The sequence below is a fragment of the Vulpes vulpes genome, chromosome 12, assembly GCF_048418805.1.
Source record: "Vulpes vulpes isolate BD-2025 chromosome 12, VulVul3, whole genome shotgun sequence".
Taxonomy (NCBI): Eukaryota; Metazoa; Chordata; class Mammalia; order Carnivora; family Canidae; genus Vulpes; species Vulpes vulpes.
This window is the reverse complement of record NC_132791.1, coordinates 178,101,311-178,115,314: the sequence shown is the minus strand read 5'-3', so window position 1 is coordinate 178,115,314 and position 14,004 is coordinate 178,101,311. Positions and strand designations below refer to the sequence as shown.

Below are 14,004 nucleotides of genomic sequence, written 5' to 3'. Positions count from 1 at the left end.
CAAGTTGGGGACTGCCTTCCCCCGGGGACAGGGCAGGATGCTCTTGCAAAGCCAAGCTGCAGGGCTGAGTGGCCTGCAGGGATGAGCACGCTACCTGGCCCTGGGCCTGACTGCCTGCCACCAGCCCATCTCCCCTTGAGCTTAGGAAGTGATAGATAATCTTACCTAGAAAGGCCCAAGTCCAGTAACCCAGACATCAGCCCCACAGTGGAGCCATCCAAACAAGAGCTGCTATCAGAATCCTCTGGAGCTTTTTAAAACCCAGCTGCTTAGGCCTCAGCCCAGACCTCCTGAATTGTTCTCTGAGGTCGGGCGTCGTTGCCTGGGTTCTGGTATTTTCCATTTGCTTGCTGCCTGCCAGACCCTGTGCTGGACATCGAGTGTGCATGACCTTAGCACATCTCCACAGCAACCCTTCCAGAGTAGCTTCTGTTGTGTCCCCTACTTCACTGAAGCAGAAACCAAGACTCAGAGAAGTGAAGTAATTTGGTCAAGACCTCCGTTTAGATGCCCCGTGAAACCTTGTCTGTCACACGCTGCCCCCTCCTCCTGCATATCAGAGAGGTCCCCATCTGTGTATCACAGCATCCTGTGCACTCAGACCCTCCATAGCCCTTGTCACACTTTGGGAAGACAGAGGTTGTGTACGGCATGTAGTATGTGCTCAGAAACATTTTCGGAGAAAGTGAATAGGAGGGGCGGTGGATGGTGAGCCAAACCCCCCTGGCCTCCCCTACCCTGCTGGGCCCTGGCCCTGCCAGAGCAGACCTGCCTCCTCAGGGCAGGGTGCGTGTAGCTGGCAAGTTCTCTGGCATGAAGCAGAGGCCTGGAGGAGGGCAGGAGACAAGGAGCCCTGCGCTGCTCCCCCGGTTGCCATGGACCGGTGCCCGGAGACAGCTGGCCCCTCGGCTCATCACCTGGTAACCGAGCACTAACGGTGTGTGTGTGCTGCTGCCGTGCTGCCTGGAGCACAGTGGGCCCTTCCCCAGCCTCTGGCTCACTCCCGAGGAGAATGTGTAACACTGAGAGATGCACATACCACCACCCACACCAGACGGGCCTGGCAGGAAGCAAGTGAGCAATGGCTGGCCTCACCAGGAGGGAGACCCAGGGGCGAGGGGGTGCACTGGGGGGACTTGAGAACTGGCCTCCAACTTGTCTTACCCAGGCTGGCCTTTCTCCTCTCTTCTACCTTTCGAGGAATGGAGTCAGAGGGGTATAGGCAGCCAGTACTTACACTACGCAGTCACTGTTAGTGGGACTTAACAGTAGGCACCAAGTGCTGGCGTTTTGCATATAGGCTCTGAGAGAAGAATTTCAGAGTATATAAAATGAAAGGAAGGAAAGAAGAAAAGAAAGTAGTCTTGATTCCTATGAGCATGTGTTCAAAGTTAGGCAAAAAAAAAAAAAAAAAAAACGATAATCCTCCTTTTTTTAAAGTTGCTTTTGCTTTACTAAGACCTAAAAGGTGTTTCATCAGAGTGGTTTTGTCAATGGGAAATCAAATAGATCCAAGCCTAAGCACTCCTCTCCTGCCCCCAAATCTAAATTTTTGGCAGTGATTTCCTGGATTTCGCTGAAGGCAGGGCTGAGGGAACCACCCCCAGGAGGTACTGGGTGTGGCCTGCTCTGACCCCGTTGTAGCCCAAAGCTTTTCTGGAAGACCACCCATTTCTTGGGCCTGGCCAGGGCCCGATTGCTGCCTTCTGTGGCTCAGGTTCACTCTGTGTCGAGGACGGGAGCCTCCAGCCCTGGCACTGGCTGCTGCTGGTGGGTGTCTTCTTCCAGAGTTCCATCGGTTGACTGCTCTGGGGCCATGGGAGGTCTTGTGACCTTCCTTGGCACCCCCAAGGGGATTCTTCCTGGGGATGGCAACCAGGCGTCCTAGGATCAGTTCCCTGGCTGACTCCACAAGCCACAGGAGCCATTCTGTATGTGGTCAGGTCTTAAGAGGCCTGACCTACTGGGCCTGTACCCCTTGTGAAGGAAATGGACAGGCTTCTGTGTGGCAGCTGGAAGCAAAGGGCCCCAAGACTTGTGGATGCCCATCCTCCATGCCTCCACACTTAATTTCAGCTCCACTTCCCAAGAACAAGGAGCAGCCCGACCTGACCCAGATCTCACACGCAGCCCTGTGGCCCCATTGCTCTGGGCAGAGGCCTCAGATAGCCTTGGCAGTGGTCAGGCCAGACCTTAGCCCCCAGGGCCTTTAGCCTGAGTTCACCTCTCCTGCCAACACCTAGCTGTGTCCCTTGGAAACACTCTTGGGGCTTCCTCCTGGCTGGGACTAGAGGGGGCCCGGTTTGGGGATTTCCTCCCCTCCTTGCAGGGCTGGAAGACTGAGCCAGTTGACATCTGGGGCCTAATCAGCTGACCAGGGGCAGAGCCAAATTTGTGACAAAAGTTTCTTAGAGATAAGTGGGTAGAGTGAAGTCAGAGGCCTCTCCATCCATCCCCTTGGCAGAAGCTATTCAGACCCATCCACAGTTTCCATTTCCTGCCTGGCGCTGCCGGTCAGCAAGTATTCATTCAGCATCTGCTCAGTGCTTCGTCCTGGGACTTCAGAGTCAGGAGCCTCAGCAGGAGGCCGGGACAGACCTCCGGCCCAGGGAATGGGCTTCCAGCCGGTCCCAGTGTGGGGAAAGAGCAGCCAGGGAGAGAGAAGGAAGGGAGCTTCCCACGATGAGCAGTTTTCCAGGGCTGCTCTGTGGACAAGGTGTTAGGAGGGCCTGGCCAGCCTAGTAAAAGAAGAAACTGGCACCGTCCTAGAGATCCAGTCCTCGGCCTGCTAGAGTACAGTGAGTAGGGTGACAGCCTGCAGGTGGGGACTGCCCTCCCACGCTCAGATAGGCCCTTTGCTGGTGTCAGGTCACCTGGAAGGAAGGGCTTTCTCAGGACTCCTTTGGCCTCCTTGACCTTGCTCGGCCTGCCACAGGGGGTGTGCCGGCCCCACCCTCCCCCCAGGCCTTCCTCTCAGAGTTGCTTTGTCAGATGTTTTCTGCACCCAGTTGTCACCGACCCACCTATAGCCAGCTCCAGCTCACCCCACCCCAGGGCCAGGGACCAGCTGATATGCCTTCCCCATCATCACTTCTCTCCTGCCGCTCCCCCCCACCGCCAGCCTGTTGCCATGGCAACTGCAGGCACTCCTGCCCCTGCAGAATATTGCTTTCTTGTAACCTTCTTCCTCCCTCCTCCCCTCTCTTTCTCTCACACAAAAAGAAAGCACAAGTGTTTTATATTCATTTTGCAAAAAGCTGTGTAGCGCATACTAATTGATGCAGCTTCCTCCTGCTTTCTTTGAGCCTTGCCTCATTCTCAGAGCCAGGATTACAGGCCAGTGTAGGTTTGGGCCAGCCCGCTCCTTGGAAGGGGACTAACTGTGTTTCTAGAAGCCGAGCAGGGGGCCTTTCGTCCAAGCCTGGAGCAGGTGCCCTACAAGCAAGGCTGCTCAGGTTGCTGTGTCCTTGTCCCAAGCTTCTTGTCCACAGACCCCAGGAGTCTCCAGGAAGGGCACAGCACCAGACCCCTGGCCTGGCACAGAGATGCAAAGCCAGGTTCAGCAGGGGGGTGGAGCACAGCTCCCCTGTGTTGCCCTGTCCCAGACCCACTCCCACCTTAACATCGCCTCCTTGGTCCCTGGGCCACTCCTCACTCCCTGGGCAGAGGCCAAGTCCTGGCCTGGGCCTGTGTCAGGAGCGTTGCTCCATGGCCTCAAGTCCAGCCTCTGGGCTCAGCGGGATTTGCTGTCAGCGAAGAGAGAACCAGCATCTGGATTGAATGGGCACAGGAGCCCTGGAACGGCTCCCCACAAATTCCTCACTCTCTTTTCAAGCCACTCCTTGCTCTCCATTTTGGCAGCCCCTTCCTCTCCTCACATCTCAGAGGCTGAAGGAGATGGCGCTACTATTCTCAGACTCCCATTTCAAAGAACCAGGAGGGTGCCCGCCCTGCGTGTGTGTGTGTGTGTGTGTGTGCGCGCTCGCACACGCGTGTGCATGCACAGGCCCACAAGTACCCGTGGTGTTGCCCCAGGCAGGGCTGTCTGTCAGATTTTTTTTTACCAGTCCCCAGGGACCAGAAACAAATCTTTTGATACGTAAGCACGAGAGGAGTGGCTGGAATTATTGAAGGAACCTGTAGACAACATTTCCAGCTTTAATTGTGCAATTGAAGTATAATTTGCATTCATTTGCCATTTGGTGTTAAACTTTCCAAAATAAGGAAATTCAAAACATAAAATATGCAGTTTTGCTGGCTGCTGCTCTCCAGTGGGGCGGGAGGAGGAGGTGGTACCAAGATGTCCATGCAGATTCTCTATGGTAGGGAAATGAAATCTGAAGCCCTCTGCGTATGCATTGGTGTTGCTGCCCAGTCCCTGAGCCAGGGCTACTGACCAGACTCCGCTGTGGTGCCAACAATCTCGTAACCGAAGGGGAACGTAGGGATATCCTCTGTAATTTTCAGGACAGCCTTCCAAGGGTGAATCTCTGTTGGCAGATGTGAGGAAACAGACTCCCCATCATTTGTAAAGCTTTTTTTTTTAAGATTTTATTTATTGATAGAGAGAGAGGGGGGCTCCCTGCAGGGAGCCCGATGTGGGACTCGATCCTGGATCCGGGCCCGGGATCATGCCCTGGGCCGAAGGTGGCACTCAACCACTGAGCCACCCAGGCATCCCCCCATCATCTGTAAAACCAAGTTTAAACCTCTTTGTCTGGGTCCTGCCCCTGCCTCTGGCTTCTGCCTGGTTTCTGGCCATGGCCCCTTGGTAAATAACAAAACTTCAACGGAGTAAATTTAAATATCAAATTGGCTTTATTCCACAATTCTTGAAACAGGCAGCATCCCCATGTAGCCTAGGAAGAAGCTGTAGGAGAGGAAAGGTTTTTAAAGGCAGGAAGGGAGCAGAGAGAGAAAAGTATTAGCAAATAATGCATTGTTCTGGGCAAAGTCACCTTCCTAAGAGAACGGGAAGCGGTCTGCCAGGAGGATTATCTCACCAGAGCTGACCAGGTAATTCCATGTTGACTGGCCAAAGGCTATGTTCCTGTAAAAGTTAAAGGTTGAAACTGCAGTTAAGTTAGGTATTAAGTCTTGGTTTGTTGTCATGGGATGTAGCACAAGTGACTCCATTTATAGCCTGCTATCTCCTGTTTAACGCCCAACCCAGTCCTGTGCCCCACTCCAGAGCTAGACTGAAGCTTAGGTTCCTGGAATGTGTCACGTGATTCTGCCTCTGTGTCCATGAAAGGTTTATGCTAGGTAAGAGAATGCAAGCCTTCCTCTACCCCTGGGCCCCTGGCAAGCTGCTGCTCAGGTACTTCTGAAGCCTCCGGATCCCCACAGGCCAAGTTGCTGGCTCCAGTTGCAGATGCACTGCATCCTGAGTGTTTGTTTACCGCCTGTCTCCCCAAGGTCACTGTCAGGAGAGGCAGGGCCATCCTGTCTGGCTTAACATCTCCAGTCAACACAGGTGCTGGCCCACAGTGGGTAGGTACTCAGTACATGCTGAGGGAGGGGCTGGAGGGGCAAAGTTAACTGACTGGACGTCAGGATTGTCTGACCACGAAGCCCAGTGTCACAGGGCTCTGGTTTGGGGGCCAGAGCTGAGTTTGAAGTGGACTCCTTGATCCTTTGAGCAGGTCACTCTGCAGTGGGGAGAGTGACAGCAGATGAGGGCATTAATTCTAGCGGGGAGTGAGGAGAGCTTCCTCCTTGGCTCTCCCTGTCCCTTGCAGCCTGGCCTCGGGGCTACTCTGAGGGTTGGAGCATCTCACAGGCCAGGCCTCAGGTGCTGGTAGTTCTTTCGGAGCATCTTTTCTGTTAGGGAAGGAACTACCCGCCAAAAGCCTGGTGTGGGCCACGTTGGCCTTTGTGGGGTTGGGATGTGGCAGAATGCTAGGCTGGCCCCAGCCATTCTGCACTTTTCTCTTCAGTCACATTTGACCTCCAGGATTTGCTGCCTAGAAGACATGTGCCTCCGCCCACCTGCACAGCCAGCCTTGGGAGAGTAGCCTGCACCTCAGGGCTGCAGCAGGGTGCAGATGCCAGGAGATGTAGGGACACAAGTGGCCTCCCTGAGTCTCTCAGCCCTCCTGTGAGTCAGAACCAGGCCCGAGATCGTAGGGAGGCAGCGAGGCCCATGCCACCTTGCCCATGGGCACAGCAAGGGCAGACTGCTCTAGAGGTACCACCGGACTATTTACGGTGCCAGTTGGAGGTTTTGATTTGATTCTCTGCTTTTTTTATTTTAAAAAAATTTTTCCTTTTTTTTTCTCTTCTTTTTTTAGATACAATTCACCAACCATAAAATTCACCCTTTTAAAATACACAGTTTAGTTTTTAAATTCACAGTTTAGGGGCTGGCTCAGTTGGCAGAACGAGCAACTCTTGATCTTGGGGTCATGAGCTTAAGCCCCACGTTGGGGGTAGAGATTACTTTAAAAAAATAAAATATTTTTTAAAAATAAAGTATACAACTTAGTGGGTTTTAGTATTTTGTCAAGGTTGTGCAAACATCAGTGCTAGCTAATTCTGGAACATTTTTATCACCCTAAAGAGAAACCCCGTACCAATTAGCAGTCGCTCCCCATGACTCCCTCCCACAGCCCCTGGCAGCCTCAAGCTACTCTGTCTCTCTGGATTTGTCTGGTCTGAACATTTCACATAAGTGGAATCAACATACAATATGTGGCCTTTTGCATCTGGCTTCTCTTAGCAAATGTTTTTTTAAGGTTCATCCATTTTATAGCCTATATCAGAATTTCATTCCTTTTATTGCCAAAGAATAGTTCCTGGCACAGATATGCCATGTTCTGTTTATCCATTTATCAGTTGATACACATTTGGGTTTGTGATATTGTGATACAGAGTAAGAAAGACATATTTGGACTTCATCCCTGGTTCTGGCACACAGAGCTCCTAAAACCCTTGGAATTTCCTAAGTGTTGAAAATAATACAGGTGACTTTTGTTAGGTTAGTGAAGTGACTGGGATGCCCAGAGGATGGGGGCCTGGGTGCCAGGAGAACCAACCATGTGATGAGAGGGTTGAACTTTCAACCCAGCCTTCAAGGAGGAAAGAGTAGCTGGAGGTTACATCAACTGCCAACAGCCAGTGATTTCATTAGCTCTACCTATGTAATGAAGCCTCCTTAAAAACCCAAAAGGATGGGTTTTAGAGAGCTTCCAGGTTGGTGACCATATGGAGAGTTGGGGAAAGTGACACCCCGGAGAGCATGGAAGCTCTGTGCCCCTTCGCATATCTTTTATCTGGCTGTTCCTGAGTTACGTTTTTTTATAATAAACCAGTGATCTAGTCAGTACAGTGTTTCTAGTATCACAAACCACTCTAACAAATTAGTGAAACCCAAGGAGGGGGTCTTGGAACCTTTGCTCTTGTAGCTGGTCATCAGAAGCACAGATGACAGCCTGGACTTGGAATTGGCATCAGAAGCAGGGGTGGGTGGCAGCGGAAAGGGGCAGGCTTGTAGGACTGGGCCCTCAGCCTGTGGGACCTGGCGCTACCTCCAGAATTGAGTTGAACTGTAAGATGGTCAGCCGGTATCAGAAGAAAACACGTCAGAATTGGTATCAGAACCTTGGTGGTGGTTTCCCTTTTCTAGCCATGATGATCGCTGAGGCTGTGAACATTTCTATGTAACGTGTCCTGTGTGAACACATTTTTGGCCTTGGGTAAACGCTAGGGGTGGAAGTGTACCTGTGGTGACTCTGTTTACCTTCTTGGGGCACAGTTGCCTTGCTTCTTGCCTCACTATTTAATTTGAGTGAGCCATTCCCCCACTGGACTCCCAGGTCTCCCTTCACCTCCCTGCCCTTTAGACAGTGACTTGCTTGGACACTTGAGTATCTTGAGTGTGTGGCCCAGTGCTCAGACAGAGTGTGTGACAGAGTGCTCAGGCCGCTCTGTCAAGTAGCACGGCACTGTTGCCTGTCTAGCTATCTTTTCCCCCATCCCACCCTGTCCTTGTGTCCTCTTCTTGCCACTGTTGAAGTAGAGAGCTTCCTGGGGAGCAGATGGCCTGGGCCTCTCTGCTTCTGGGCCTAGACCTGTTCCGGCCCTCAGCTCTTGGCCTCGGCACGGCAGTGCTCATTCCTGCCATCTGTCTAGGGCTGCTTAGCAGCCACGATCTTCAGCCAGCATGGATACATCCCCTGCAGGCCTAGCAGTCAGAATGTTCCAAAATTTTACGTATCTGTGCTTGTAAGGGCAGGCGAGTATGGGTCTCCCTGCCAGGCCGTGGGCAGAGGCATGTTGGACTCACCTGCAGCCCAGCACCCACACAGTGGCTGGCACAGTGGAGGCTCAGGCAGTGCTGAGAGCCAAAAAGGAATGAAGGAAAGGACAGTTAGGTGGGAGGTGTGTGTGTGTGTGTGTGTGTGTGTGTGTGTGCGCGCGCGCAGTATGTCCAGCCTGGGGGAGGCTGGAGTGTGGCAGGACAGGAAGCAAAACAAAACCACCAGCTTGTGGGACAGTTGAGTGCTGAGCACACTGTGTTGCTGGGAGAGGTCTGGAGAGCCAGGGCTGGCAGAGAGGATACCAGAAGTGACAACTGGGGCTGGGCAGGAGGATGCACTGGTGTGTCACTTGCACTGAGACAGGAACCACTTTGAAGCTTTGAGGAGTAGCTTTATCCTTTTTTTTTTTTTTTTTTTGAGATAAAATTTGCCCTTTTAAAATATATGGTTCAGTGGTTTTCTAGTATATTTATGAGGTGGTGTGGCCATCACTATTATCTAACTCCAGAACATTTTCACCATCTCATAGAAAGCCCTGGAATAGCCTTATCTTGACTATTGTCACCATATTCCAGCTAGCTGGTTTGTCATGGCGCGCACAGCCCACTCCCCGTGGGGATGCTCTGTGTCACTGCCACAAGTCCAGAACCAAAGCCCACGATTGCCATAGTAATTCTCAGCCTGGGTTCAGAGACAGTCACCCATCCATGCCCACAGGTATCTGCTGAGTGCTGTGGACAGTCCTGCTGGCACAGCTGTGCCAGGACAGGCACAGAGCAGAGACGAATGTGGGGGAGGGGCAGGCAGCCCTACCTGCAGTGTGGCGGGAGCCTTGCTGATAGAGCTGGGACAGGTGTGCTATGCAGGCACGCACGCGCGCACACACACACACCCTGCCCTGCTGAGGCAGCGCCCTGCTGGCTATGAATGTCAGATGAAGGGCAAGAGGAGATGCCTGTGCAGGGCGGACAGGGTATGGAGGGTACGGAGGCAGCTCTGGGGAACATTCTGACACACAGCACTGATTGGGGCTAACACTCAGCTGTTCCTCATGCTCAATTCCATGTCTTCCTTGGAAGAACTTAGTGGGCAGGGATCAGGCCTACATATGAACATCAAGGAGGCGGTGGAGAATTGAACAGTGTGTCCAGAAGTTAGGAAGTCCCCCATCTTGGAGCCTAGAATCATGTTCTGAATGTAAGAGTAGCCTGGTGTCACCTCTAGAAGAATCTTTTATGGGGATCCCTGGGTGGCTCAGCGGTTTGGCGCCTGCCTTTGGCTCAGGCCGTGATCCTGGAGACCGGGGATTGAGTCCCACGTCGGGCCTCCGGCATGGAGCCTGCTTCTCCCTCTGCCTGTGTCTCTGCCTCTCTCTCTGTCTTTCATGAATAAATAAATAAAATCTTTAAAAAAAAAAAAAAGAATCTGTTACATGGCCCGGTGGTGAGCTGAACTGTGGCCAGCAAACCAGCCTAGAGGGCACTATTGGTCCCTCGCACAGGTTAACCTCAGGGCATGGGCAGCCCAGGAATCCTGGGACACACACCTCACAGACCACACCCTGATGCCTGAGTCTCACATCTTCTGGAGACCTCTCTAGTCCCTGCTTAGGGGCCCAGAGAGGAGTGACCATACGAAAGCTTACTCTCATGCCTCAGACTCCAGCTTCTTTCCTCCACTTGCCCCCATCTTCTGCCTGTCTGTGTTCTTTTCAATCGTGTCTTTTACAGAACTTTCTGAGTACTGTTACAGCCATAGTCTTGGTAGCTCTTACCAGCCTGTCACCCTCTGCGGACCTCTCCCCACCCTCCCCCTGGAGGCAGCTGTCTGTCTCTGACCACAGCTCTCCAGAGGTTCCTGTCCTTCATCCTCTGCTTTTCTCCCCCAGGTTATTCTGAAGGATCTAGAGGTATTGGCAGAAATTGCCTCCTCCCCTGCAGGCCAGACGGATGACCCAGGCCCCCTTGATGGCCCTGACTTCCGGGTCAGCCACTCAGAGCTTCAGGTGCCCACCCCTGGCAGAGCCAACCTACTGAATACTCCTGGTAAGTAGTCCCCTTCTGGTTACAGCCTCAGGGACCCGGGGAATGCTAGTGCTCAGTCTTGTCCTAGACCGAGCACTCCTTTGAGCTGCCCCGCTTGAGCGCCAGAGCTCTGCTAGGATATGGGCAGTTAGAAATTTCTTCTGCTCTCTGAGAGGCAGACAGACCTCGCCCTCCTGCTGCCTCCCCACCCCCTTGTACCTCCCTCACATCCTCTTTTCCTCATCTTCCTGCACCCTTCATACTTTTGAGCCACTGGCTAAATATAAAACCATCTGAGTCAGCTGATTGTCTCTTTTGCTGGGGCAGCGTCTCCCCAGTCAGGAATCTGGGGGCTTTGGAGCCTTGGGTCGCACAGGTGGAAGACCAGGCAGCCATTTCCTTCCTCATAGGGGGAGCTAAAAATAGCAAACAACATGGCAGGCAGCCCAGGCAAGAGAGGGGATAATTCAAACAGGATGTTTCCGGGCAGTCCTTGGACATAAAGGTGGCCATGGTGTTCCTGGGGCTCGCCCCTCAGAGTCCTTCCAAACAGCAGGTGGCTCTTCTCCCTGGGCCAGTGCAACTCCCAGCTCCTCCTTCCCAGGCAAACGCCAGTTCTCTCCAGTGACGTGATCCCAGGAAATGCCAAGGATGCAAGTTTATAGGAAAGTCCCCAGTTAATCTTGGGTGTTTGCCTGGAGGTATCTCTTTGTCCCCTGAGTGGTTCTTGACATCCAGTTACAAGGTCCTAGATGGCTCCTCCTTGGATGTAGAAGCCAAATGTCAAATAGATTGAGGACCTTGCAGCTTCCCTCCTGCCACTCTAGCAGGCTGCACCCCCAGAGGCACTCTGGTACCTGGCCCTGAGAACGCCTGCTCCCTGGAGCCACCAGAGCCCTGCAGGCCTGGCTGCACCCCAAGGCTGCCAGGCTAAGTCACAGAAGGCCCTTGTCTTGGAGACGTGTCCCTGGTGACATGTGAAGTCAAGGGCTCCCCCAGCTCCTACAGTGGGGTACCACATAGGACCCCAGGCTTCAGGTCACCACTCCTGCATATTCTCTGCCTGTGACTGGTCCCAAGTGTCCGTCTATTTCTACCCAAAGCAAGGAAAGAGTGAGGGGCTCTGGTGGCAGCTTAGTTTCCTTCTCTTGTTTCCCCAGGATGTAGTAGCTTCCTTGCCCATGAGCCCAGTTTCCTCTGGGCAGTCAGAGGCCATGGTTGGGAGGCTCCCACATCCTGACCCTGGACCCTTGGGGAGGTCCCCACCCTCTGTCCCATAGCCCAGGATTCCATTTTCCATCCTGTGTTCCACGTCAGCACTTGGGGGGTCAACCTGAAGCCCCTGGGGCGGATGGCAAGAACGCCAGAGGTTGAGTGTGGGCACCAGGCCACACAGGGCGCCAGGGGTGGGGTCTCACTGAGGCAGGGAGGTGCAGGGACTGGGGGGTGGGGGTGAGAAGTGACTGCAAGAGGGGTAGAGCCAGGGGAAGGCATCCTGTGGGTTGGAGCCAGCCTTCAGACTCCCTCCCCAGGAAACACTTGTCTGGAATCTTCTCTCCTCCTCAGAGTAGGAGAAGCCAAACCTGAGGCAGTGCAGCCTCAAGCAGGGAAAGGAGACCTCTGTCTCTAGGACTCTCCAGGATCTGTTCTTCTGTCTCTAACATGTTTTTTCTCTTTCTCTGGGCATCAGGAAGTTGATGACTGAAATGCTTATTCATTAGTGGACGGATGGACCTGATAAATGGCTTGGTGCCCAGGGCTGCTGGAGAGGGCAGGGTGTGTGCCCTGGGAAGGCCCAGACAGGAAGCTCCATGAGGGGCACTCTCAGCCCCTGGGGAGCAAGAGCTGAGGGGAGTCTCAGATGACACAGTGCTCTGAACCCTGGCTCCTTGCCCTGCCAAGGTGAGTGAGCCACTAGCGAGGCTGAGATGGTGAAGATTTGCCCCAACTCACCAGGGCTGTCAGAGTGGCTCATACCAGCCAGGGACTCACCCTGAATTCATAGAAAAACAACGAAATATGCCAGATGAGAAAAAATTCCATCCTGGACAGAACACTGAGGAAGTGCCTACAGTTAATAACATTTCTTTCTTCAAGGATACGCAGCACCATGGGCCACGTGCCCTGAGCCTGAGACTCACATGTTTGCTGCAGAGTGTGTGGGAACCACACGTGCATGTGTGTCCACAGCTGGCACCAAATTTTTCAGATGGGTCCATGATGTTTAAAAGGTCAAGTTCAAACCAGTAAGAGAAGAGCACAGAAAACCAGAGCTGGGCCCTGTCCCCTCTCTTGCTTCAGCTGCCTTGGGGAGGGCACTGGCCCGGCACCAAGGATGTTGGGGGTGGCTATTTAGGTCAGAAAGCATGCAGGAAGTGTCATTCATCTGTGGGCTGCTTTTTCTCCCAGTGCTTCTCAGGCATGTAAGAGGGTCATTCTGTCTTTTACCATCTGGCCATGCACGTGGACAGAGGCTGCAAGGCCAGACCCTCTTCCTGTTTGGATTTTACTTCCCTCTGACTTTCCAGGGCACAGCTCTGAGAACTCGCAGGGTGCGGTACTGTCCCTTTAGGATAGAGCACCACCCCACCCCCCACCCCCCCACAGGAAAGGGTCTTTCTGGAAAGCCAAGGAAGCAGGGAATCTAGCAAAGACAAAATCAGCACATTTGTCAGGAACCAAATGGTCCTGCCTGCTCACTGGATCTATAAACTCAAATGGTGCAGATTTAATGCGAGGATTGGGAAGCTGCCCGTGTGGGCCTAAATACACCATAGCCATAGGCCCAGGGCCCACAGGCAAGTTACTACCCACGCGGGATGTTCCTCCCACCTGGTCTAGTGCGAACATCTCTCTCCAGCGTGGAGCGTGTGGGCAGAGGCGATGGTCTTGCTTTTTCCACCCCCCCACTTTGTTGTTGATCTTCACAGAGTTGCGGGCCAGGAAGAGGGCCATTTCTGGGGCATCCCAGAGGGGAGCTGCCTGAGTGGGCAGCCCTGAGGGAAGCCAGTGGAGGGATCCAACATTTTGCAGTCTCCCAATTGTGATTTGGAGAAATGAAACGAAAACAACCACTCGGGTCGCCTTTAACTGGGTGGCTTTCGTGTATTCTCTTCCTATCTCCACTTGGGGATGCTGGCTGAGGCCTCCTAGGATCTGGGAAGAACAGATGATGAGCCCCCTTCGAGCAGATCTGAGGGGCCTGACCCTGAGCCCAACAGAAGGCTCAGCAGAAGCAGGAGGCCTCTGGGATCAGTCCCTCAGTTGAGACATGCCTGGCCCTCCTGGGGCCTGGATGTTCCTACCGCAGGAGAGGGAACAGCCTTGGCCAGAAACTGCAGCACTGTGGCATCTGGGGTCAGAGGTCACTGCAGGACTGATGTTTGCCCCCAAAACCCAGTCTTCCCTTTCTTTCCCTTCTAGCCAAGGGGGTGCATTCTTGGTGGGAGGACTACTCATGTCCGAGTGCCCTGCGGGGTTCTCTGGTCCAAGGTGGAGTTAGATCCCAGCTCTAAAAGCAGGGGCAGAAATTAAATGTTCTGATTCCATTCCGTTCCTTATCGCCCAGGCTGGTGTGGCCATATTCACAAACAAGTTCTAGAAGAAACCCAGGAAGCCCTCCCTGGGCATTTTTCCCAGTAGTACCAGCAACTATAATACATTGAGCTTGTTAAGACAGGAGGCTGTTCTGAGTACTTCCCATGTGTCGGCCTGCTGAA

At 53.3% G+C, this 14,004-nt stretch overlaps 1 protein-coding gene across 2 annotated transcripts in view; it reads left to right on the top strand.

The window, feature by feature from the left end:
• The window catches only part of VAC14 (VAC14 component of PIKFYVE complex), a 100,903-nt gene that overhangs the window by 38,941 nt on the left and 47,958 nt on the right, over window positions 1–14,004 (top strand). For both annotated transcript variants that reach the window (XM_026011639.2, XM_026011640.2), the window contains exon 13: window positions 10,150–10,306. In XM_026011639.2, the coding sequence (XP_025867424.1) occupies window positions 10,150–10,306 (157 nt within the window). The remainder of the gene's footprint in view (window positions 1–10,149; window positions 10,307–14,004) is intronic.